The sequence below is a fragment of the Cucurbita maxima genome, unplaced genomic scaffold (genome assembly GCF_002738345.1).
Source record: "Cucurbita maxima cultivar Rimu unplaced genomic scaffold, Cmax_1.0 Cma_Scf00002, whole genome shotgun sequence".
Classification (NCBI taxonomy): Eukaryota; Viridiplantae; Streptophyta; class Magnoliopsida; order Cucurbitales; family Cucurbitaceae; genus Cucurbita; species Cucurbita maxima.
The window spans coordinates 3,730,399-3,755,935 of record NW_019272018.1 but is presented as its reverse complement, the minus strand read 5'-3'; the positions used below and the strand labels follow the sequence as shown (position 1 = coordinate 3,755,935).

General features: G+C 34.1%; 6 protein-coding genes and 1 long non-coding RNA gene across 12 annotated transcripts; 4 read left to right on the top strand and 3 right to left on the bottom strand.

Annotated features, from left to right (window-relative positions):
- Positions 1 to 291: 291 nt before the first annotated feature.
- Positions 292 to 4,116, bottom strand: LOC111467112 (protein bem46-like). Of its 3 annotated transcripts, none has more exons than XM_023111910.1 (8): positions 3,764 to 4,116; positions 2,570 to 2,605; positions 2,278 to 2,356; positions 2,091 to 2,145; positions 1,888 to 2,004; positions 1,562 to 1,726; positions 1,190 to 1,433; positions 292 to 763 (listed from the first exon to the last, which is right to left on the bottom strand). In XM_023111910.1, the coding sequence occupies exons 1-8, from the start codon at positions 3,999 to 4,001 to the stop codon at positions 747 to 749; spliced, it is 951 nt and encodes a 316-aa protein (XP_022967678.1). In that variant the 5' UTR covers positions 4,002 to 4,116; the 3' UTR covers positions 292 to 746. The 3 variants fall into 3 exon arrangements, with proteins under 3 accessions (XP_022967678.1, XP_022967677.1, XP_022967672.1); XM_023111909.1 differs by having other exon boundaries at positions 292 to 673; XM_023111904.1 differs by lacking the exon at positions 292 to 763 and adding an exon at positions 879 to 1,113 and having other exon boundaries at positions 1,156 to 1,433.
- A 1,434-nt stretch (positions 4,117 to 5,550) lies between these two features.
- On the top strand, positions 5,551 to 7,726 carry LOC111467516 (vacuolar protein sorting-associated protein 2 homolog 1). The gene is made up of 5 exons (XM_023112447.1): positions 5,551 to 5,783; positions 6,423 to 6,553; positions 6,781 to 6,885; positions 7,031 to 7,291; positions 7,406 to 7,726. The coding sequence occupies exons 1-5, from the start codon at positions 5,747 to 5,749 to the stop codon at positions 7,541 to 7,543; spliced, it is 672 nt and encodes a 223-aa protein (XP_022968215.1). The 5' UTR covers positions 5,551 to 5,746; the 3' UTR covers positions 7,544 to 7,726.
- A 421-nt stretch (positions 7,727 to 8,147) lies between these two features.
- On the bottom strand, positions 8,148 to 8,969 carry LOC111467629 (RING-H2 finger protein ATL52-like). The gene has a single exon (XM_023112601.1). The coding sequence runs from the start codon at positions 8,841 to 8,843 to the stop codon at positions 8,283 to 8,285; it is 561 nt and encodes a 186-aa protein (XP_022968369.1). The 5' UTR covers positions 8,844 to 8,969; the 3' UTR covers positions 8,148 to 8,282.
- Positions 8,970 to 10,399: 1,430 nt separating this feature from the next.
- LOC111466384 (mechanosensitive ion channel protein 10-like) lies at positions 10,400 to 13,742 on the top strand. Of its 2 annotated transcripts, none has more exons than XM_023111018.1 (6): positions 10,400 to 10,639; positions 10,881 to 12,292; positions 12,390 to 12,513; positions 12,590 to 12,883; positions 12,951 to 13,153; positions 13,271 to 13,742. In XM_023111018.1, the coding sequence occupies exons 2-6, from the start codon at positions 10,884 to 10,886 to the stop codon at positions 13,542 to 13,544; spliced, it is 2,304 nt and encodes a 767-aa protein (XP_022966786.1). In that variant the 5' UTR covers positions 10,400 to 10,639; positions 10,881 to 10,883; the 3' UTR covers positions 13,545 to 13,742. The 2 variants fall into 2 exon arrangements, with proteins under 2 accessions (XP_022966786.1, XP_022966777.1); XM_023111009.1 differs by having other exon boundaries at positions 10,820 to 12,292.
- Positions 13,743 to 14,879: 1,137 nt separating this feature from the next.
- Positions 14,880 to 15,443, top strand: LOC111467755. The gene has a single exon (XM_023112803.1). It carries the CDS (start codon positions 14,957 to 14,959, stop codon positions 15,311 to 15,313), a length of 357 nt encoding a protein of 118 aa, XP_022968571.1. The 5' UTR covers positions 14,880 to 14,956; the 3' UTR covers positions 15,314 to 15,443.
- A 5,862-nt stretch (positions 15,444 to 21,305) lies between these two features.
- On the top strand, positions 21,306 to 21,685 carry LOC111467892. The gene is made up of 2 exons (XR_002714630.1): positions 21,306 to 21,439; positions 21,598 to 21,685. It is a non-coding gene; the product is annotated as an uncharacterized LOC111467892 (long non-coding RNA).
- LOC111467765 (protein ELF4-LIKE 4-like) lies at positions 21,619 to 23,440 on the bottom strand. Of its 3 annotated transcripts, none has more exons than XM_023112836.1 (2): positions 23,163 to 23,440; positions 21,619 to 22,270 (listed from the first exon to the last, which is right to left on the bottom strand). In XM_023112836.1, the coding sequence occupies exon 2, from the start codon at positions 22,231 to 22,233 to the stop codon at positions 21,889 to 21,891; it is 345 nt and encodes a 114-aa protein (XP_022968604.1). In that variant the 5' UTR covers positions 22,234 to 22,270; positions 23,163 to 23,440; the 3' UTR covers positions 21,619 to 21,888. The 3 variants fall into 3 exon arrangements, with proteins under 3 accessions (XP_022968604.1, XP_022968596.1, XP_022968613.1); XM_023112828.1 differs by having other exon boundaries at positions 21,619 to 22,267; XM_023112845.1 differs by having other exon boundaries at positions 21,619 to 22,252.
- Positions 23,441 to 25,537: the final 2,097 nt, after the last annotated feature.

Genomic DNA, 25,537 nt, shown 5'->3' with positions numbered 1-25,537 from the left:
AAGTTCACAACCCAACTGAATTGTCAATTCCAACGTATCACTAATATTATTTACAAACGTTAAATATTCTTAATTTTCATAATAATATTTAAAATAAGATGGAGTGCGGTTTTATTATAACTCTCTTTTCAAACCAACTCGAATTTATCAATTTCTAAAAACTTAACCCAATCTAAATCGAAAAAATTATAACTCTAACACAACTTTCATGGATCAGGTCGTTCGGGTTGAAGGAAGTTAACTTCTATTGAATTTTGTGAAATAATAATAATAAGTTCCAAAGACACAATGAAGGTAAAAGCACATCATAACTTCTGTCCCTTTCTTCTCAATCAAATTCCCAATTCAACAAAAACATCAAATTGAGAATCAAAGGCAAACAGCATTTGATTTCAAATGCATAATACATAAAAACAAAAATTTGGCTTCATTTTTTTTTCTATTTGCCTTGGAAATTATCATACAACTAAAATTAGTTGCAGTCTTTGATAGAACACATCAAAGGGCACTCTCAGACTCTGCCATACAACCCTAAAAACCAAAGAAAAGACCCAAAAAAAGAGGCCTACAAGTGAATATTTGATTACTACAGCAGCACATTCCACTAGCTCTGATGATTCTTCTCTACTGCAGCCAACTTCTCAGAGAAGAGACGACAGGGAGCTTGTAGTTCCTGGATATGCCACAATCAATTTGGAGAAGAACACACCAAATCAATATAATTCTAAACCCCATTTCCCAGCAACTCATCTACTGCCAAAAGCTGAAACCAGCAATAACAATCCGTAAACAATCAAAGACAAAAGGGTTAAAGCTTGCGTCGGTTCCTGCTTCCAGAAACACGAAACAATGCGATACCAAAAAGGAAATGTAATGGGTAATCCAAGGTTCAGAAATATGGATGAATGGCAAAAGAACAGTTCAATGCTTATACTCAAGAGTCTGGTTATCTTCATTCCACAAAATATGGTGAATTGTGTTAAGTGTTTCTAAGATTCAGAAATGTGGATGAATCTAAAAAGAACATGAGTATGATAATCAACCAATCTTTTCTTTATATTTCTTCCATTTGAATGATCTATCATGCTCTGTTTACTAGAAAGTTGAGGGAAAGAAGTTTCATCATCAGGTATGTAGAAAAACTCATGGAAGAAACTTTTTTTTTTCTTAAATAAGAAAATTGTCGAACCTTTGTCGTCTCCTGATGATTCACTTTCTCTATTATCCAGTACATTCTTATCAAGGAACTGCTGAATTGTTCTCCAGTAATGATCACCACCAGCTAACCAAGTGTTCATATGCATGCCGGAGGGAAAGTCGACAAAGAGACAACGGTTGTTATGAGCAGCTGCTTTGGCATACAGCATCTGCATGTGGGTTGGGGGAACCATCTCATCTTGTAATCCAGATAAGAAAAGAATTGGCTGCTTAATCTGCAATGATATGATTTCAAAGAGAGCTAATTATAACTAAAGCAAGCAAATAATGCCAATAAGATTAAGAAAGTATGTTCTTTTTGTCAAAAAAAACAAGTTTTGGATCACTGTTGTTTAAGCCTGACCTTGCCAACTACGTCGATGGTGCTCCATGGAGAACGCACAAGAAAATTGAGAACCTTGGGACCTCTTGATCCAGGGCCTCCAATGAACCACTTTAGAAAGGGTAGCAAAACTCCAGCCATATCCAAAATTGATGTAAAAGTATTTTCTAATATCAGTGCGGCAACCTGCAATTCAGAATCTGGTAAACAAACAACAAAATGCAGAATAAAAGGCACAAAAAAGTCAAAGAAGATCTATTTAACATATCCTAATGTAGGTTATAACAGTAAAAGATCCCTTCCAACACTGGACATTGAACATTTTGATTGTAAAAAACCGACCGTACCTTGTCAGGGTTATTTTTGGTAAGAACAGCTCCAACTGCACCCCCAAGTGACCTTCCGAACACTATTATTCTAGATGTGTCAATATCAGTCCTTTGAGAAAGATGATCCAATGCAGCCTACTCAAGTAAAGCAAAATCGTAACGTTTTTAAGTACTCTTGTTGAAAAGACAGAATAGAAAAAAGAATTAAAACCGAAGCACACCTGAGCATCTCGAGTAATTCCGTGCTGAGAAGGATAACCATCACTTGCTCCATAACTGCTTGAGGTCATAGGGCATCAGTGACCATTTCATTAAAGTAGCAGCAGTATATATCAATGAACATATTACTGCTGAAATGTATTAAAAGAACAAAGGAAACACTTGCCACATTTATGTAAAATAACATACCCTCTATATGAAAGCATGAAAACATTGCACTGTAACCTTTGTATCATGATGCGAACCATTTCAAGACGATGGGCAATGTCTAGAGCAGGAAGTCAAGGTAAAAAAATAGTTATTGAACCCAAGAAATCATCGACGTATTAATAATTTTTGCAGACAATTATTTTATTTAACCAACATTATGAACGAAATTCTAATCTAGGAAGTATGAATATTCAAACGAGCTAGAAAATCTAGCTAAAAAGAATTTTCTCATGTCTAGTGTCCACAGAGATAGTCATAACAATCAGGATACTTCCAGCATTCTCTTGGAAAAAAAGGATGGTAGGACCTGCAAAACAGTAGCACCACAATGTAAGTCTTGAAAAGTTACCTCACATTAAGGTACATACGGAAGCCCAATGAGGGAAAAGAAAAGTAAGAAGCAGAGGACAGTAAATTATGCTGTCGGAGACTCGGAGGGGAAAAAAACAAACAAATATACAATTAATAAAAATAACCAGGAAAAATTACTGATTCCAGACGCGGCGGGGTATCAGGAAAATTGAAGCCATCTTATCATATTTCTAACTTTTGTCTTTCTTGTTGTTACATTTGTGGCGTGCAAGGTGATAACGAAATGTTCCTACGGAGGAATCGGGAACCACCCCATTTTTAAATGGCCCCTAAGAGGGTTGAGGCTTATTGGAATTAAGAAATGGAGATTTTCCCTTGTAGGTTCTAACTTCTTGTCAAATTTCCATCTGCCATTGTACCGGACTGATGCATATTTAAGCTCTAAGTGGTTGCAGGTTTTTCAAATCAAAGGTTCGGTAGAGTTCGAAAATAACAGTTCTACAAGTTAACAGTAGTCCTGTATCGATCTAATGAAAATTTTCACTTCGGTTGTGCTCAATCTAACTCCTAAACACTTCAACCTTCAACAATCAGATTAAATGTCACCACTGCCCATTTAGATCCAGCATGTGATACCCAGAAACATGAATGGCAAGTTCCATGTTCATTATCTGGCTTTCATTATTGAAACATTTGAAAGAACTTCTACATTCCCACAGACAAATCGTGCACCAGCCATCCAACAGTCTCTCATGCACCCTCTCAATCATCCTCAATTCCCCCAATCCAAAATGGATCCGCCATAATTTAGAGTTAAACTTAATTACCACGTATTTGAGCAACTAATCATCCAAACTTATTTTTCCAAGAAATGATCAACCCACCATCCCAACAAATTTAAGCACCATGCTCTTCCCTCCACTTCAGAACACAAAATGAATTCATCTCCATCACTAATGAAATAATTCAACCACAAAATGCAAATAAGATCCACCTCGCCGAGTTCCAGAAATCATCTCAGAGTCGCAAAAAAATTGGGAAACAAACACAACAAAATCACCAAAACCCTACTGGAAAAATAATTAAAAAAAAAAAATCTCCCATCACAAAAATCAACGCACCGAAAGAGAAAAGAAAAGAGAAGGATCAAAACCTCGGCAATCGGGGAAGAGCTTGATGAACCACGAGTGAAGGCGGACTCCATCGGAAGATCGAAGCCAGACATCCTCATAAACAAGGCGAAGCCGAGACGGGTTAATCGCGTAAGATTTGGTAAGTCCGGGAAGAACCGGCACATAAACCAATCTCTCCTGGAAGGCAACCAGTAACGCCATTCCGGCGACCATCAAACCTCCGACACCATAGAGTAACGCACTCACATAAGAAACCATAACTCGATCTCCCCTTGCCGTTGGTTTTGCAGGTTTTTCCCTGGATTTGAAAATTCAAGTTCAGAGTCAGTTGATGAAGGGGAAATTCACAAGATTTAAGGGAGGAGAGAAGATGTAGGGCCTGAAAAGGAAATTCGGGTTTTGAAGTTGGGAGTTAAATTAAACCGGGTTGGTGGCTTGATTTGGCGTTGGGGTTACACAGTGTGAGCCTGTTCCTCGCACAGTGACATCGGCAGGCTGAGCTATGGCTATGGCGCTTAGCAGCGTGAGCTTTGGACCACACTCTACCAAAAAATGGAGTCTGATTGCGTGGTCGATGCTCCTTCTGAACTTTCTTTTTTCTTTTTTCTTTTTTCTTTTTTCTTTTTTTTCCTATCCCAACCAAAATGGCAAAAAAGTATTAAAAAAATAGTATAGAAATGATTAATATTTTATTTTTAAAATACTTTTTTATTTTAAAAAGTATTTAAAAAATATCATTTAATTTTTGGTAAGTATTTCACTCAAGGTTTTAAACTTTTTTTAAAACTTCGAAAATAATCTTACCCTAAGTATCATTATAAATTTTTTAAATTAACAAGGAGATAATTTTAGAGGAGTTAATTGAATAAATACTGAGTATTTTTTAACATTTTAATTGAAATTTTAAGAACATTTAAAAAAAAATATATATATATATATAAATAATTATAAATGAATTTTTGGATTTTTTTTAGACAAAATAAAATAAAAAGTTTTGAGATATTATTATTATTATTATTATTATTATTATTATTATTATTATTGGGACTAGATATATAAAGTAAAGTGTGACGGATAATAAAAATCAAATAATTGATTGTCTTTGATCACGCAACTCAGAATTTTCACCTTTTGATCTGTCTCAGACAACCAATAATAAAATTAAATAAATGAATGAAAATTTATACCTTTTTAAAATAACATTAAAAAAAAAAAAAAAAAAAATCGTGTGTAGAAAGTAGTTGGTCAATAAAGCAACGTACACCAAATACCAAGTTGAGAAATTACAAAATTAGACATTATATTTTTATTTTTACCAAAAAAACTTTTGAACAAAAATAAATAAATAAATAAGTCCGAGAAATCTTTAGTCAAATCAAAGTGAATAATTCTCTCAATCATTGCTAATCAAAATTTTAAATTATAATTTTAATAATTAACGTTTAAGTAAAAATGTCTAATTTAAACAAGTCAATTTTATGTTTAATATTTTAAAATTAATTGAACAAAAAAAAAAACTTAAATATTAAATACTTGAATATGGTTGAATGTAAAACATTAAATTAAGTTTTTTTTTCTTTTTTCCAACATATCTGTGAATTAAAAAATATATATATATTAGAAAAAAATTAGTTCACCCTATTGGACCTAAACTCAACGAGCTTTGAAGCCCATAGATTTTCACGGCCCATTTAGGCCCATGCAAAGGATCCAAAAACTAAAAAAACTGAAGATGGAGTGGGGCCCACAATTTCTACTCCCATTTGCTGACGTGTGGATTTGAGATATTTTCATATTGGAAGAAGAATTCTCTATTTTATATTCCAGTTAGCGTTAGCAATTCCGCGTAAAGGAAGTTTCTGAGGAGACCAGAGACGAAGGATTCTTGAAGCCACCATAGAACCAAAACGATTGATCAGCTTGGCTCTGAACTAGCGAGAATTTGATACATTCGTTTCCGCCGTCTCAATTCACAGTTTCTTTGTACAATCCGATCGTCCGCTATGAGTTTGTTCTTTGGCAAGCGCAAAACTCCGGCAGGTATGGTCTTCGATCAGGATTTTCTTCTTCTTTCCGATGAACTTTTCCGTTCTCTTTGCTTGTAATTTTTACTTTCTACTTCTTTCTGCCGGAAGTGTTTGAATTTGTTGCAATCAGTAGTTGAGGTGGTTAGTTTTGATTATTGTTGTTTGTATTTGAAGAGATGCTTTGTTAATGTTTGGATTTCGAGATTTGAGCTTCAATTTTCCCTGTATACTGGGGGGGGGGGGGGGGGGGGGGGGGGGGGGGGGGGGGGGGGGGGGGGGGGGGGGGGGGGGGGGGGGGGGGGGGGGGGGGGGGGGGGGGGGGGGGTGATTTCGATCGATAAGTTCAAAGGTGTTTACGACATCTCTTTGTGATCAGTGAGTAAACTGCATCATTTATTTTGTGTGGTTTATTTTTCTTTGTCTTCAACTCCATCAGGCTTCGATTGATTCCAAGGCATTGAAATTAATCAACCATTTTAGCTTACGGTTTGTGAACTCTTAGAATTAGCAATAAATGTACACCCTAGTTTAATGATACAAAGATTCGTTTTGGTGTTAATTTAACACAAGGAATGGTTGATATACCATACATTTGCCGTAGCAGTCGATCTTATAGCATCTGATATTGTGTATATTATTGTCGTCAATCCAGAACTCCTCCGGGAAAATAAGAGGATGCTGGACAAATCGATCAGAGAAATTGAAAGGGAGAGACAAGGCCTTCAAACACAAGAGAAGAAACTGATTGCAGAGATAAAGAAAAGTGCCAAGCAAGGGCAAATGGTGCATTTTCTTTAATTTTTTCTTCTTTTCTTTTAATAAAACACCATTCTCATTGAAATTCCTTATTTGTAATCACTGGGATTCTCAAGAACCTGGGGCTGTTGGTCCATATATCATGTGGAAGTTTCATGATTAAAATAAAAAAGGGGGGAAACCATTATAATACTCTACAATTGTTGTTTTTAGGATTAAAAATGTCACTTAGATACGGTGTGTTACTGTTGCAGGGAGCTGTAAAAGTGATGGCAAAAGATCTTGTTAGAACCAGGCACCAGATTGAAAAATTCTACAAGCTTAAATCACAACTTCAGGGCGTATCTCTTAGGATTCAGGTAGAATTTGTTTCCCCATTTGTGCAAGATCATTCTGTTCGTACGTACTGTACTAGAAACATCTTAAATTTTGTACAGCATTTTATATATTACGATTAGCAACTTTTATGATATCTTAATATTCTTGTTAAACCCAACTTTTTAGACTTTAAAATCAACTCAAGCAATGGGAGAAGCGATGAAAGGCGTGACGAAGGCAATGGGACAAATGAATAGGCAGATGAACTTGCCATCCCTGCAGAAGATTATGCAAGAATTTATGAAACAAAATGAAAAAATGGAACTGATGACTGAAGTGATGGAAGATGCAATGGATGATGCTTTGGAAGGGGATGAGGAGGAGGAAGAGACAGAAGAATTGGTCAGCCAAGTTCTTGATGAAATAGGAATAAACATGAATCAAGAGGTAGTTTTCTCTTCAATAAGCCTCAGTTTCTTTTGCTGGTGCAATGTATCAACCTCAATCCAAATGAATGACTAATCTAACCATTTTTCTGTTTGAACTATTTCCCCTCCTCAGCTCGTGAATGCCCCATCAACTGCTGTCGCTACCCCGGCAGCAAAGACAAAGATTGCACAAGCAGAAGCAACAGGGAACGACGACGGTGGGATAGATAGCGATCTTCAAGCCAGACTAGACAACTTAAGGAAAATGTAAATTCTAGACCTTCATTTCTTGTGTTATATTCAAATCGTCCATCCTACAGCAAGGAGAGACCATTTCTGCCACTGTCATATAATACTCGTTAAATTTATGCCATAATTTCCTAACCTTGTTTTGACCATATGAGAGAAGTGGGAATTTAAGCTTTTTTTACAATGGATCAGTGTTCATTACTAACATCCATGGACCCATTACCATGCATTGGTTTTCTTTTACAGGTTCACAACACTCTGTTAATTTATTTACGTAAGTCTCTTATATTCGATTTTATTTTAGATCTGTCCCTACATTTTCAAAGGTTTCAATTTATCTCTATTTATTTAGATTCTATCGTTTAGAATGTCTCTAGCATAGCCAGTAACGTCGATAGAGATGTTCTAGACAGGTTTAACCAAGTTATAGGACTAAATTGAATCTTAGTTACTGAATCGATTTGAAACTAGAAGAGAGACCAAAGTGTTTGGTATGGTTGTTTTTAGTTGGCCAGGGATCATCTTGATGCCCTAAATGAACTGTAAAGTGATGATAAATTATATGCATAATAGAGAGAGAATAGCCTTCTAATAATCGTAGGGCCTATAAAAGAAACACCACAGCTAAAATGCCTACAACTTTTATAATTCTTCATTATCCTCCTCATCCCTTGGGCCACACAATATCATCGAAGACAAGAGAATCAGAATTTTCCAAATTCAACCACCCATCTCAAAATTATAAACTAACAACCAATGTCTTAAACCAAGCTACTGGATTCCAACAGCCCATGCCCTGAATTCACCTGTTGCTCCGCCGCATCCTCCGCCGTGTGGCGTTGGCACAGCGCCGGTGCCATCGCCGGTGCACGGCAGAGGGGGCAATCGGAGTGAGAGTAAAGCCACATGTCTATACAAGGGGCGTGAAACATATGCGTGCATCTTGGCAGTTTCTTCACCTCTTCCCCATCCTCAAACGCCGATAAACAAACTGCACATTCATTCCCAATCCCTTCTTCCTCGATCGTCGCAGTCGCCTTCGCCGTCGACCCCTTCTTGAATTTGAAGCTCGACAACAAATTCCTATTAGAACTCTGGAAGCTACGGCTTGAATTCACCATCTCTGCATAACTTCCAGCCAGTGCCGGTGAAGCTTGCCCGTGGCTGTTGTCGGAGCACCACTTTATAATGATGAGATTGTAAAGAACCAACACAATCGTCGCCGTCCCGATGACCACAAGGCCATAATACAACATGGGTAAGCTGGATTTTGCAGGATGAGACGTTGGCTGAGCAATAAAGGTTGAAGCAGAATCACCCATTTATGGATTCAAAAGTGGGTCTGAAGTTCGAGGAAGCAGAAGACGAAAAGGATTTCACAGAAATCTATTTTATGGGTGTTATTGGGAAGGAGGAGGAGAATAGTAATCATGAGGGATTATATAAGTGTGTGTATATATGTATATATATATTGGTGGGTTTAATTCATGGAACCAGATAAACTGTAAACTCCAGAGCATGAAGACAAAACAGAGTACAATCAGAGGAGCGAGAAACAAAGATGGATGAAAAAGAAACAAAATTGTTGATAAGGAGGAACTCATGTTTTTTCTCTCCAATAATTAAAAAAAAATTAATAAATTAAATTGCTGAATGCAAAACTTTTGTTCTCAAAACGACAAGTGGTTGAGATTGAGAAGGGCTTGGGATGTAGAGGAATGATGTCGTTTTAATGGTGGAAAGGGAAAACAGAGGCGACGACGAAATGAGAAATTCGGAATTTCTTAGGGTTCGAAAGTTACTAACTTATGAAGAGATTGTGGCGTACGAAGTGGCTACTTGGTTCAATTGGCTAATCCTCATTTCTATTAAAAAAAAAAAAAAAATTCCATAACATTTTAAATTAAAAAATATTATAATTAATATATGGATAAAAAATATATATATAGACTTAAATTGTCTATTAACACTTCATAGATTATCTACCCACCCTATTCATAATGGTAAAAGATAAGTTTGAATTTCTTAATAAAATTTAAAGATATTTTAAAAGTTTTTAAAAAATATTTAAAAAGTTAAAAAGAACCATTTTAAACTTTTTAAACAAAACATTATTAACTTTTGAAAATAATTTTAAAGATTTTTTTTAGACAAAGTATGAAATTCAAGTGTATTTTTATTAATTTAACCTCTATTTTATGAAAATATAAATTTCTTTAAATCTAAAATAATTTAGATAACTATTACAATGGTATAACATTGTTACTCTGAGCATAAGCGGCTATGGCTTTTCTTTGGGCTACTCAAAATGCCTCGTACCAAATAATATTCTTGTATTATAAACGCATGATCATTCTTTAAATTATAGTCGATGTGGGACTTTTCTTTTGATCAAAAAAAAAAAAAACATGTAAAGGTCGATGATCGGTAAAGAATTATAAATTAATTTATAGTTTGAACCATAAGAATAACCAAATGAAATTGGATAACAATAACCAAACCATATTCACAATTTTGCTTACAAAAGTAATAAACTACCCAACCATTTAACACTTCCCCAAACCAATTACCTTCCATTTTTCCTCCTTATAAATTACAAACAAAATTCCTCCCCTCCTCATTCTCACATTCATTCTCTCTTCGTAAATCTCCACAAAGTTACTGCTACTCCATTTTACACGGTAAAAAAAAACTTACTGTCCTTTTTTTTCCCTTTTTTGTCTCCATTATTTCTCTTCCAATTTTTAATTATATGGTTTAGTTTTTGGATAATTCTTGGACCGGACAGCTGCCCGGCTGCCCCACGTGCCCGTCTTTCATTATTTAAATATTTAATTAAACCCGCGAAATGGGAATGGAAAATCTTTCGCATGTTCATCTCTGTGAAGTAGTAGCGCTGCCCTCTGTTTCACCATTTTTTTTTTTCTCATCTGTTTTCCACTGCATTTCCGCTTCTTCTTAGTTTTTTTTGTTCTCGTTTCTTGTTTGATCAAGTTTCGGATCTGAAAGTAATGAAAAATGGTCGCTCATATTGATTTGCTTTGGGGTTTCTCTGATATTTTCAAGGCTCGCTTCGAAACCGGTGCAAAGTTCGAATCAAAGAGCTTCTTGTTGCCAGGTTTGAGATCTCCTTCTCAATTTCTTCATGGCGTTCTGCCAACTGTATCTGTTTGGTTTGAATTTTGTAATGCTTTTGTTGCATATGAGGTTTTGATTTCGTTGGAAAATTGTTATGGCCTGAAATTGAACCTAGAATGTTAACGTTTGATTTTTTTTTTTTTTTTCATTTATTAAATAGAGTTTTGTGGTGGCATTGACTGTTATGTTAGTAAAAGATTAATTGAGAGGTGTGAAAGCAGAAAATGGCGGATAAGGAAGAAGCAAAACAAGTTGTTCTACAGATTTTGGATTGTGAAGATGGAGGAGTTGGTGCGAGTAAAGATCTCAGTAAAATCTCTGTTGCAAAATTTCCTGATTTTGAGCTAAAAGAAACTCGGAGTTTTAGGTGCACAATTCCGAAATCTGTGGTTGGGAGCTCTTCTTCACACGAGATTTCTAGAATGAATCCCTATAAACCTCCCAAAATTCCGGCGGAATCAGCAGTTCGGCGACCATCGTTTGCTCGTTCTTCGTTTTCAAAGCCGAAATCAAGGCTAGTTGAGCCACCTTGTCCTCATGGTGTGAATTTGGCAGAAGAAACGTTTGCAGAAAAATCAATATCTGGTTCACCATTCTGTAGCTCTACGAAGATGGACTCCCCAGCTAGAATAACTGCTGTGACTAGTCCTAGAGAAGCTTTGAAATCAGTCCCAACAACTCCTAGAACACCATTTACTGGAAATGAGGAGGAAGATGATGAAGAAGTTTACAGAACTGCAGAACTGAAAGTGAAAGAAAGATCAGGGAAGAAGTTGACAAAAACCATTTTAATTGAATGGTTTTCATTTTTGTGCTTGACGGGGTGTTTGATTGCTACCTTAACTGTAGACAAATTGGCAACGAAAGAGATCTGGGAATTAAGGTTGTGGAAATGGTGTGTTCTGGTATTAGTTATTTTCAGTGGTCGATTATTTTCGCGGTGGTTTATCAATTGTCTAGTTTTCTTGATTGAAAGAAACTTTCTACTTAAAAGAAAGGTTCTATATTTTGTCTACGGGCTGAGGAAGAGTGTTATAGTTTTTATTTGGCTGACTTTGGTTCTTCTAGCATGGGGTCTATTATTTGATCGAACCAGCAAGAGATCTAAGAAAGGCCATGCGATTCTGAATTATGTTACTCGAGCTCTTGGTGGTTCTCTCATTGGAGCAGCAATATGGCTGGTGAAAACTTTGCTGGTGAAGATCCTAGCTGCTTCTTTTCAATGCACTAGATTCTTCGATCGGATTCAAGAATCAATCTTCCATCAGTATATACTGCGCACCCTATCAGGACCTCCACTGATGGAGATGGCTAAGGGAATTGGGAGAACAGCAGGCACAGGGCAGTTGAGTTTCAGGCATTTGAAGAAAGTAAGGGACGGTGGGAAGGAAAGGAAGGAAGAGGTGATTGATGTAGATAAACTCAAAAAGATGAAGCAAGAAAAAATCTCTGCTTGGACCATGAGAGGGCTAATCCATGTTATAAGAAGTTCAGGGCTATCCACCATATCTAATACAATAGAGAATTTTAGAGAGGAAGAACTTGAACAAAAAGATAAGGAGATTCACAGTGAATGGGAAGCAAGAGCTGCAGCTTACCAAATTTTCAGGAATGTCGCAAAACCCGGTAGCAAGTGAGAACTTTACTGTCTGAAAGATCTCGTATTTCCAACTTCATGATAGTGAGAGAATTTTGTTATATCTAATGCTTTCTATATGCGCCTATGGTAGGTACATTGATGAAGATGATCTCTTTCGTTTTATGAGTAAGGAGGAAGTTGATAATATGCTGCCATTGTTTGAAGGAGCAGTTGAGACTGGGAAGATCAAGCGAAAAACCCTGAAGAATTGGCTGGTAAATCTTTACCATATTTCTTTTTCTTCACAATAACTTAGGCCTGGTCCTTAGAAATGTATTTTGGATGTTGCAGGTCAATGTTTACATCGAACGCAAGTCGCTAGCCCACTCGTTGAATGACACGAAGACTGCAATAGAGGAGCTAAGCAAGCTTGCTTCTGCAACTGTAGTGATTGTTATTATCGTTGAATGGTTACTTATGATGGGTTTGTTGACGACACAAATACTGGTCTTCTTTTCATCACAGCTTCTGCTGGTTGTCTTCATGTTCGGTAACACTGCCAGAACGGTATTTGAAGGCATCATATTCGTATTTGTGATGCACCCATTTGATGTCGGGGATCGTTGCGTTGTAGATGGTGTGCAGGTAACTTTCTTAACTCCAAACTCACATAGCACACACTCACCTGGTTTGATGATTTTATAACTTTCAGTTGATCGTTGAAGAAATGAACATTTTAACCACAATTTTCTTGAGATGTGACAATGAGAAGATCTTCTATCCGAACTCTGTTCTTGCCACAAAACCCATCAGTAACTTCTACAGAAGCCCGGAAATGGGCGATTCTATCGAATTTTCGGTCGACTTTTCCACATCAATCGAAAGCATTGGAGCTCTAAAAGCAAGAATAAAATCGTAAGTTCAATTCAGTTTCTCTAGTTCTAAGCCTCATTATTCCATCTGCTAAAACAACTGCCATTGAGTTTGCCATCTATTTAGTTCCTTATCATCATTTACTTGTGTATTGTTCAGATACATAGAAAGCAAACCTCAGTTCTGGCGCCCGAACCACAGTATCCTCGTGAAGGAGATCGAGAATGTCAACAAGATGAAAATGGGATTACATGTTAATCACACCATAAACTTTCAAAACTATGGCGACAAGAGCAGTCGCAGGTCGGAACTAGTCTTGGAGCTGAAGAAAGCTTTCGAGGATCTCGGCATCAAGTATCATCTCCTAGCTCAAGAAGTTCAGCTCAACTATGTGAGTTCAGCAGCTCTTATGGTTCCACCTTCCCAGAGATGAAGGTGATTCTTTCACTTAACTCATTTTCTAGCAAGTCTTTGTCATTGGCTTCAATGGAAACAAGAGGGCTTAGAAGAAGATGTAGTTTGTGATTTGAGCCAAGGAATTGTAAAAGATTCATAAATTGTTCTTAACAAGTTTTAAATTTTGTTTATGATATCATGAGAACTGACCATTGAAATGAAGAGACGAAATTTATTAATACTGTTTTTTTTTTTTCCTCTCTTTCTGTGATCATAATACATTTTTAATTTGATCAATTAGCCTCGAACTATGTTAAGAGTTTGCAATCAAGCTTTTACTTGGTCAAGTATTCCAATCAAGCAATTTTCTTGCTTTGCTCGGATCTCTCCTCCCCGAACATGCGAGTCACTCGTATAAATCCCAATTTAATGGTAATTTAGATTTCTTTCCAATTTTTGGTGGCTTGTTAAAACTAATTCTTATAGACTAATAGTGTAACGACCCATATCCACGGTTAGTGTCTTCTTTGGGCTTTTTCTTTCGGGCTTCACTTTAAGGCTTTAAAACAGGTTTGCTAGGGAAAGGTTTTCATACCCTTATAAATGTCGGTGTATTCTTCTCCTCAACCTATGTAGGACATCACAATCCACCCCATTTTGGGGCCATCGTCCTCTCTGATACTCTTTCCTTCCTCCAATCGATGTGGGACCGCCCCCAAATCCACCCCCTTTTAGGGCCCAACGTCCTTACTAGCACACCGTCTCGTGTCTACTCCCATTTGGGGAACAGCGAGAAGGCTGACACATAGTTTGGTGTCTGGTTCTAATATCATTTGTAACGACTCATATCCACCGCTAGTAGATATTGTCCTCTTTGGGTTTTCCCTCAAAGATTTAAAACGTATCTGCCAAGAAAAGATTTCTATACCCTTATAAATTGTGGTTTGTCTCTCGTCCCCAACTAGGGTGAGACATCACAAATAGGTTCTAAACATAGAGTTAATATCTCATTAAACACAATTAAATGTTTAATGACCTATCAGCGACAAAGTTAAAAGTTTAAAATTATATTTGAGATACGTATTAAATATTTAATTGAAAGACAAACTAATATCAAAATAAATAATACGTGTAATGGGAGGCTTCTGAATTGGGCCAAGGCCGATAAAGGGCCTTCCTGCATAAAGCAAGCCCATAAGCTAGAGGCCCAAATAAAGGCCCAAATAAAGGCCCAAAAGTAGAAGGCCCACCAGAAATTTCAAAGGTGATCGGTGATTGGACCAATAGGATAAGGTTATCCACCAATAAAGCATTGAGAAGTTGCCACGTAGGACATAGATGAAGATTTTCAATCCCACCCAAAATCTCCACCGCTTCTATTTCCCTAAAACCAAAATCCCCAAATTCCCATTCCCTTAATTCGCAGCAGAAGCTTCTTTCCATTCATCAATGGCTTCCGCTCCCGCCGTTTCAATGGCTCTCCCCTTGACCTACGCCAGCCAGAAGCGACTCTCCAACGACGCCTTCTTCAATCCATTGCCTTCTAGGTCTCGCAAGGCCATCCCCGCCGCTCCAAGGCTCGTTGTCGTCCACTCGTCTTTGAAGGAGAAAGCCGTCACTGGACTTACGGCCGCCGCGCTGTCTGCAGCGATGGTGATTCCCGAGGTTGCAGAGGCTGCCGGTCCTGGAGTCTCGCCATCGCTCAAGAACTTCTTGCTGAGCATTGCCGCTGGTGGAGTTGTGGTGATCGCCATACTTGGAGCTGTCATCGGCGTCTCGAACTTCGATCCGGTGAAGCGTGGCTGAGTGGATTCGTCGAGGAATGTAAAATCCTCTTGTGGTAATCTTCTTCTAGTGTATCGTTTTTTTGTTGCACGCTGCTATCTGTGGTAATTGATGCAATTTAGCTGTGAGTTTCAGTTCCGATTTTCCTCCATTTCTGTGATCTCGCTCCTGCTTTACTTTCCATTCATTCATCACTTATGGAGCTTCGATCATAATTTTTCCAAGAACAATTTTATTTAATGTTTCTAAGAAATATCGAATTATATTACTTTTTTCAATCCATAAGAATTAATCTAATAAAACATAATTGTTTCTTTACTATAATAGAATATTTAATTATCGATTTAAATTTGATTTAAAATCAATTAATTTTAGCTACTAATATGAAAAAGGGTAAAATGTCCTTTGAGTATATTCTTCTTTTAAATTTTAAAGTTTTACATTTTTTTATTTTAGTTTCTATTTTTAATGATAGATTCTGAATGTTTATTTTTGAGTTGGATTTCCATTAAATTCATAAATTTGGATTTTATTTTTAAGTTTTTAATATTAATCTTCACTTTTCTAGTACGGTGTATTAACGATATGTAACGACCCAAAATTTTCTACTTAATTTAAGGTCGTTATGATATACGTACCATTAACATTGAATATGGAAGATTTCATTTAAATTACATAAAACATAAACTTTATCTTAAAACATAACCATGGACTTACGTGTTTTGAAAACTATTTTTAAGACACAACAAAGACTAAATAAAATGAATAAGAGTTTATAAACATCTTATTCTAGCCTAAGTCTAAGAAATTAAATACCACTATCATATGCATGTGTCATGGTCTCGAGTTGCGATGTCGTCGTCAGCCGTATAGAAATGTCTTGCCTTGACCTAAAAAATGCAGTAGCGCATGACTTGAATATTTCTAAATACTCAATAAATGACTCACTAATAGGGTCAAATGCAACAATCACATGATGAGATGATGAGACCTATCTTTCATTCTGTTTTCCCTACGATACTGTCTTAACGGGTAAATTTTGGACGTTTACCATATACTCTACACACAGCCCATACGTGCGAGTATGGGCTCACCAGCTAGTTCGCACACCGCTAAACCACTTTCCTTATTCAGTGGGCATACTCTGGGAGCCCTTTAGGCTGGACACCCGCTAGAACTAGTAACCGTCATGGCAGCGCTATGCAAAGCATAACAATCATTGTCCTGCCATTTAATGTATGCGTCCATACCCTCGTGATGGGATAGGGGTATCCCCCAAATGCATAAACACACATAATGTCTGAGGTCCCAAAACTTTTTCATTTTCATTATCCTTTAATACACCCGCTAGCATTATATACCTATCATATCATTTTTCATATCGTTTCAAATATCGTTCATCATTCATATCATATCGTTTCTCATTCTTCAGTTCTCAAATCATACATAATTCTAACGAAGTTATATTTCATGTCATTTATCGTAATTTCATGTCATTCATATCATGTTGTATACACACAATTTAAGAGACCTAACATAACGTTCTATGCTTTTAACATAACATTTCATCATTTACACATCATACCATGACATATTGCATCACAATGTATCATGTCATAAACAAGTCATAGCGTAAACACTTCGTAGTCATATCGTTCTCTAACTTATCATAGTCTTAACGTTCTTATACCTATCACAAACATATCATTACGTGAACGTACCTTAGTCATACCATCACAAGAACTTAACCTAACGTTATCGTTCTATTAATCCTAACGCTATCGTTCTATCAATCTATCACAAATCTATTCCTTTCTACTCGTAACCTAATCGTATTCTTCCATCAATCTCTCTTATCCATATCACTCCGGTATGTAACATAACCTTAACGTTTCATGAACGTATTTTACTCCTATCGTTACATTTCGTTTTGTGCATTATTCTTGTATCCTATCTCAAACATATCCTTGAACACATCGTACCGTAACTATTATTATACAATTCACATATTATAATATATACATAACATATAGGAAGAATATCGATCCATAAACAATTCACACATATCAATATATATGACACATGCAGAACCATAAGACACGTGTCAACATCAAATATAACCATGTCGATAGTAAGGTCACTTACCTAGCTAGCTTAAGTCGTTGTCACGAATATATTTTTAATGAAAGTTCGATTCCGTCCTTTGAAAACCGAGTCAACCTATACGAGTCAATGACATTAGTTTCAGGTTTGAACTCTACAACATTATTTCTCTAATTTACATTGGTCCATTGTTAAAATTCTTGAAATGTTATATATCTATAATTATATTTTTATTAAAAATCCTATTTTTCATGGTTACTGTTGTATAAGAAACTATATACAGTTATTTCATGTTATTATGGGCTTTACTACTGTATTTACCCTCTGTATTTGCCTTTTACTATGTATTGTTTATGATTTTTAATTCCCTAATTTCTTTTTTTTTTTTATCGGTGGTTGTTTTCATATATTCCAAATTTCCAGTGGATCTATGTTTCCAAATTTGTCCTTCAGTGTTTACAGAAGTTTTCTTGGTCATTCTATCTTTAATCTATTTATTTTGACTACTATAAAAAAAATTTAATCTAATATTACAAATTTGACCTGATTTACTAGAATCGTGTAAATGATTGACATTTAGGGTCAGATCTATCTCCACATAAATCTAGGCGAATTTCAACTGGTTATAGGCTATTCGTTTTTCTTTTTATTCTTGCATTACTTTATGGCTTAATGGATTGAGGAGAGATAATCGTAGGAAATGGATGAGAGATTAGTGGAGAGAGAGGTGGGAAAAGATTGTTTTTTTTTTTTTTTTTTTTTTAATTTTAAAATTTTAAATTTAATTAATTAATTTATTTATTATTATTATTATTATTTTAACTATTTTTTTTAACTATTTTTTATATTTCTTTATTATTATTATTATTATTATTTTGCTATTACACGTTATTTCAATTAGTTTAGAGTATTATGATGTGAAACAAGGATCAATAATAAATAAATAAATAATTCTTATGAATAATCAAGATTAATATACCTTAATATTATTGAAATATTTTTGAAATATAGTATTAACGATGAACATATATTCGTATTTTGTAAAAAAAAAAAATTAAAAATGTTTTTGAAGTCTTTTTTTTTTTTAAGAAAAGGTGGGAGAGCCTAAAAACTTTTAAAAATTTAAAAGTATTTTTTAAAATAAAGTATTAAGTTGAAGGTATTTTTTATTTTTTTTTTAATCTTTAAAGATATTTTAATTTTTGTTTTTAAAAGAAGGATATTATTGTAATTTTTAAGACTTCAATTATATTTTTTAGATAAAATATAAAGTTCAATTACACGTTTTTTTTTTTATTAATTTAGTCATTAAAATTAAATACATCATTTTATTACTTGAAATGCTATTTATAATTTAACTTTTTTTTCTTTTAAAATATAAAATATTCTCTTTCAAAACTAGAAAGGTATATTTTTTAAAAAACACTACCAAACCAAAAAAAAAAAAATAATAATAAAAAAAAGTAAAAAATGGGCTAAAAAAACTCCAATAATTCCAGGTACTAATTTATTTATTTTAATTAATTAATTATATTGTGCCAAGAAAAGGAGGGGTTTAAGTTTAACCTTTTCTTTTCATTTTCAAATTTCCTAAATAGTAAATTATGGATTAATTAATTAATTAGTTATGTACTAATGATATTTCTTTACCTTGTACTTTTCCAAAATAATTTTAACCATCATTCATCTCAAGTAAATATTTACCATGAGAGCTCGGATCGAGAGCATCTTAATGCCTTCAAAGCATTGCTATAAATTTGATTCTTCTATCAGGTTAAAACACACGTGAGCCTCAAATCGTGAATATTTGTTTGAAGCGTCTCAACGCTCGCCTTCCTACGTTTCAAAGGGAAACATCGAAAAATTGTTCTTAGCGTTTCACCGAAGGCAACTAAGGGGATTTCAACCTAATCGATTACGGGTACAATTGAGAGTGAGAGGAGACTTTGAGAGCAAACAATAGAGTTTTTCAAGCTCGAGTTTGTGGAGATCGACACACCACACAAGTTTTTCTCTCCTTCCCTTCTATAAAATAATTTAGATTTTAGTTGCACTAATCATAAGCAGATAAGCTCTTTTAAGGATTGATGTAGCCCATAAACCTTATGTTTTACTATATTATATATATATAGTAAGCGAGATAGGACAGAGGATAATAGTAGAAACTTCTCATCGCTCTCTTTCATATTTTCCATTTAAACAGGGATTCTCCATCTTGTTCGGGGTAAGTCTGCATGGAACCCCGACCTTATGAGTTAAACAGACATCTCCGTCTCCAATTAAAACTTGACAAGTACAGTTATAGTATAACAAAAATGACATCGTAGGTCAAATAATTGCCTCGTGAAACTAGTTCATGTACGTTTAACCAAATTATATGGAACGGTTCGAAATTTTAATAACTAAATAAAAGAAAAGTTTGTGTGGAAGAGGAGGGATGGCGTGCAATTACAAGGACGCCAGACCTAACTCCCAATTCAACAATATCTATGGTCTCTATCACCATTATTATCATATTAAACCAAAGTCTTTTTCTTTATTTATTATTATAATTATAATAATAATAATTATTATTATTATTATTTTGTGTATCCATTTGAAAGGGCACGTGGGTGGATTATTGTTGTAATTATTATCGTATTCCAACAACCATTGTAGAACTCAAATAATTATGCATCCAACACTCCATCATCTCCTTCAAACCCTACAAAATTTTCAATCTTTTCCCCAACCACTTCCCTTTGTAATTCTGTTTCTTGCAGCCTCTTTTACCCTTGTCCCTTAAAAGAAGAACATCAATAGCAATAAACTCTGATCATGCCTACGACCCAAAATCGAGAAACGTGATTGAATCGATTACGACTTGTTTCAAGTCGATAATATGAATAGAGTTGCTCGTTTGAGCTTTGCTGTAGTTCTTCTTGTTTCCTTTTAACACAGATCTGAGCTTATTTTATGGTTTAAAGCTCAAAAAAGCAACCAACTTCTTTGGCTTTTGGCATAAACTAAAGTTCATCGAATATCATAGTCAAAAAGTATAGTTAGATCTTGCGAGTATGAGAATTGTATGAAACGGGTCCACTAGAAAAAGAAAGAAAAAGGTTGAAGCACAAAGATAAGAAGGAAAAGGAGAAGGGGTTGAGGAATCAAATCATGATCAAACAAGACTAATGGAACATAACTTGAGGTGTTTTTCCACCTTTTGTTGTTCAAGAATATACCTTTTGTAAGGTAAAAGAAAAAGAAGGGTGGGAAATTTTTGAGGTCATTCCCCAATCCACAGAACAGAGGCTTGTTTTGGAACTTTGTCTTCTACTTCAGAATGGCTGTTTGAACTCTGAGTGCTTTATTTTGAACTCTCCAAAGAATACTATAATTTGCAAAGCAGATCCCACCAAGAAATGGTAACTGTTCACATACAATAGAATGCAAGACTTCCATAATATCTATAATTCCAAAACAAAACCCAAACAAAAAGGGTCAAAAAGCTAATCATCCATCATCTCAGATTCTGTTTGGTTGGTGTTTGATGAAGATCAAAAGAGAAACCAGCTAAATCCTGTTCAGAGTTATCTTCCATTTATGTAGAACAAGCTGGTTAATAATAGTTCAAGCTCACCGCTAGCACAGATATTGTTCTCTTTGAATTTTCCTTTTCGGGCTTTCTCTTAAGGTTTTTAAAACGCATCTTCTAGGGATGTCTTCTTTGGACTTTCTCATTTAGGCTTCCCCTCAACGTTTTTAAAACGCATCTTCTAAGGAGAGTTTTCTATACCCTTATATAGAATGGTTTGTTCGACTCACTAACCAATATGGGATCTTAGAAGCTCAATCATGTACAGTAAATTTTTTTTTTTTTTTTTTAGCAGAAACCACCAACAGAAGAGATCTGAGTTCACAAGACCCAAAACAGTAGCCTATAAGCTATAATTAGGGGCAGAAAGCTAGAACCCAGATGAGATTTTTGCCAAAAAAGTAGTGAAGAAAGAACTTTTGTACCATTAGGGGCAGAAATCTGTTCTTATTTATTGTTACTTGTGTATGGTAATAATTTCTAGTCGTATTTGATAGTCATTTCACATATATCATCGATTAAAAAGTCAGAACTTTGAATCTTTCACATATATCATCGAGATGTCAGAGTTTTGAATCTCTAAAAAACTAAGACAAGAAACAACTGCTATCTAACGAAGTCTAAGCAGGTACACAGGGCATCAAAGTTAGAAACCAAAACAAGAAATCAGATGAGAACTTTATGCTAATTTCGCCAAGCAGATCCACAGTTGAGAACAGCAATTAAATACAGAATCAGGACGATTATTTTTCTCTAAGCAATGCAAGGATGATTAAGAACTAAGTAAAACTAGAGAGTTAAATCATACAAGAAAGTTACAGGGAATCTATTGAAATACTAGCCTTTTTTTGACAGAGATGAGCAATGTTTTCCTTGTGTCCCACCACGCCAAAGAATGGAGAAGGAAGAATTTTGTGGCCTAGACAGCCCTGTTTCTCTTCTGGCCTGCTTTACCATCTGACTTCAAAGCTCCACTGGAATCACCTTCTGAAGAAACTTCCATGGATCTGGTGAAGGAACATGAAAGATCAGCATATAAGTCAACAACCCTCCTGATATTGTTGTTTAATTCTCGGATCAGACCCACATTTCTGTTAAGATTATCAGGGATCTTTGATTCGTGGTTTTGGTTTATCTCGCTAATCAGCAGCTTGTTTTGATCCAATATGTTTTGAACTTGAACAAAGTTCTTATGAAATGTCTGTAAAATCTTGCTATCGATCTGTGCAGTACTCCCAATCCCTGAAAATGTGTCGCCCTCCATAGTTTTACAGCTGAGAAGTCTATTAAATCAGAACCTTCTCAGCATCAGAACACGGAAGAAGAACAAGAGGAAGAACAACAAGAAGATCATGAGTTTGTAATTCATGAATTTCTGTTTAATTTGAAATTTAAGCATATGAGACAAGAACAGTAGAAAGGAATGATGAGCACCACAATCCAGAATTGAAACAGAGGAATCAGATAAACAAAGAAGGAGGGTTTATAATAATTATGTGGTATTTTAATTGATTTATGATGAGATGGAGAAAAAAGCAGAAAACATTTCTATAAAAGGGAACCTTTTTTAATGTGCTCAGAGAAAACCCACTAAGGCTCAGAGTTCTAAACAGGTATTCCAAGAACCCAAAAAAACCAGTCAATGATGCAGAAATATGAGCCCATCAAGGCATCGGAATAGCGAGACACCATTATTGACCCTCTCAAACACATACTCAACCTATGAACTCATGAACACATTCATAGAGAAACTAAACCCAAATTTCCTCCAACACATCTTGAGATTGGAAGGATTATGAACTCTCCAAACTCCCAAAACACGGCAAATTCATCAACAAAACACGAATTCAAATCGCAACCCAGAGCCCAATTCGTGACAAAAATCACAACGCAGAAGCCAGAATCGTCAAATTAAAACACTAATTCCAAAAGAATCACAAAATCAGAGAATCTAAGAACAGCAACATCGGCAGATAATATCAAAATCAATGTCTCAGAGAAACAGAAACACACACACACACAAAAAAAAAAAAAAAAAAAAAAAAAAAAAAAAAAAAAAAAAAAAAAAAAAAAAAAAAAAAAAAAAAAAAAAAAAAAAAAAAAAACTCCGAAGAGACAAGAGATTGATTATGATTAGTGATTCCTTTTATAATCGTACAAAGAGATTGAGAAAGATTGGTAAAGAGTGAGTACCTTGAAAATCTGGAGCATTATATCGGGAGAGAAGAAGACACACACGGATTGAAAATGAAGAAATGGTTCCGAAGGACGAGGAGCGCAGTATAAAGGAAGAGAGAAAAGCAAAAGGGCAAAAGGAAAGCACACAAAGAACACAGAAATCCAAAGAGAAGAAAAAAGGTTCGCGGCTTCAATGGAATCTCCGAAACAAGCCCCTACCGCCCCTACCGCCCCCGCTCTCTGAATCCTTGAGAATTACAACGGAGAGAGAGAGAGGTTCTTCTAGAGAGAGAAACTGAGATAGGGGAAGTGAGAGAAATGGAAAAAGAGGGAATATATAGGATTTGACAGTCACGCTTCAACCCCTCTGTCAAAAAATAAATAAATAATAATAATAATAATAATAATAATAATAATAATAATTTATTTCTATTTCTATCCATCTATAGAGAAATTATTCCCCACATATAATGCCAATTTTATATAATTTTAAAAAATTAACAATTTATCAATTTGAGTCTAACTAATTAATTTAATATGTATTTTTTATTAAAGAAATTACTTATTAGAATTTTTTGAATAAAACAAAATTTTTAATTAATTATCAATTTTATGAAATAATTTTTCTTAGATGTATTTAGTGGTATTAGTTTTAAAATTTTAAATTTGCATTAATTTATATTAGGAGGGATTTATATTGTTGTGACTAAGTTGGATAATTTTTTCTTATTAAAATTATTTTTAAAGCTGTCGTCACTAGATTAGTTACGTTTTTTTTTAATTAATTATTTTTGCAATTTGATTCGGGGAAGGGGCTACAATCCGGTGTGTTCTGGCTCAGATGCAAAACTAGGGTTGATCAGGGATTGTTGGGGGATCTGTCCACGTGGAAATTAAAATCTCTGATTGACCAGATCATGGGGCCCACTCGAAAAAGAGTTTCAAAAGCACTTGAAAATTATTTTATTCCCATTTGTAATATGAATTTTTTTATTATTATTACTGTTAGTCGATTATTAAAATTTTTGAAAATTTAGAATATTTTTAAAATAAAGTACTAATTTCAAAGATAATTTTATTAATTTAGTAGTAATTTAGACAATATATTACTATATTTAAAATATAACTATTATGATGGACTCGATTTTCTTTTTTATAATTATTTTATAGAATAAATATTTAATTGTTCGTGAAAATTTTTGTGGATTATTGTTCAAAACGTGAAAAATATAAATAAATTCTTTTATAATATATCTAATATAAAATTGTCAATAAAGAAAATTTTATTAATCATTTGTTTAATTATAATATATTGAAATTAACTTTCTATAGCTAAAACATAATAGTTATAAAGTTAATATTTCAGATAATATTAACTTTCCGATAAACTAAATTAAATAGATTATTTAATTAATTAATTTTACAAATATTATGCTTTTAATTGACAATGATAACATATTTGTTTTTACATTTTTACAAATGAAAATGGACCTATCAAATTTAGGCTTATATAATTTGCATAAATAATATAAAATTTATAGTAAAATAATAAATTTAAAATATAATAATAATATCTTATAAATTAGAAACTCAATTTATTTTTAATACCATTGTTAATCCCAACACCTTTTTTAATAATTATTTAGAAAGGTAATTATTTTTTAATATAAAGGCAAATAAAATGAATTAATTATTAATTCATGAAATTTCAATTTTATTTTTAATAGAATCTTGATCTATTCTAGGAGATATTCAAATCACTTAAAAAAATAAAATTTATAATTTACCATATATTAAATTAACTTTTTTATTACAAAAAAAAAAAAAATCAAATGAATAAAACAAGGAGATTAGAGTCTAATATTTTATTAAAAAATAATTAATTCACCTGTTTGACCAAATAAACAACTACCGGTTTAAATCCATTACAAAATAAAATAATGTTTTTTTAATAAATAATTACGTGGATTAGACTTAGATTATAACGGCACTAATCATGCTTATCATCTACCTAATTAGTAATTTTCTGCAAATTTATTGGGTGTTGATGATTCGATTATAGATTCCTAGGCAACCAGAAAACGCCATTTTTCTCCTAATAAAAGTATTAATATTGACTATAAAATATTAGTTGGATTATATTATTAATCCAACTATGTTATATTTAGTCCTTATTATAAAAAATTAATCATATAATTAAACGGCAATTAATTACAACATAATTATATAATAATGTCTCAACTAAAATAAATAAATAATATAACCTTATAAAAGTAATTTACTAGCTTAATAATTCCTAACTTTGAGAGTGACAAAAAATATCCGATGGTATGAAATGAATTTAATAGTCAAATATCTAACATTACTAAAAAAAAAAAAAAAAAAAAAAA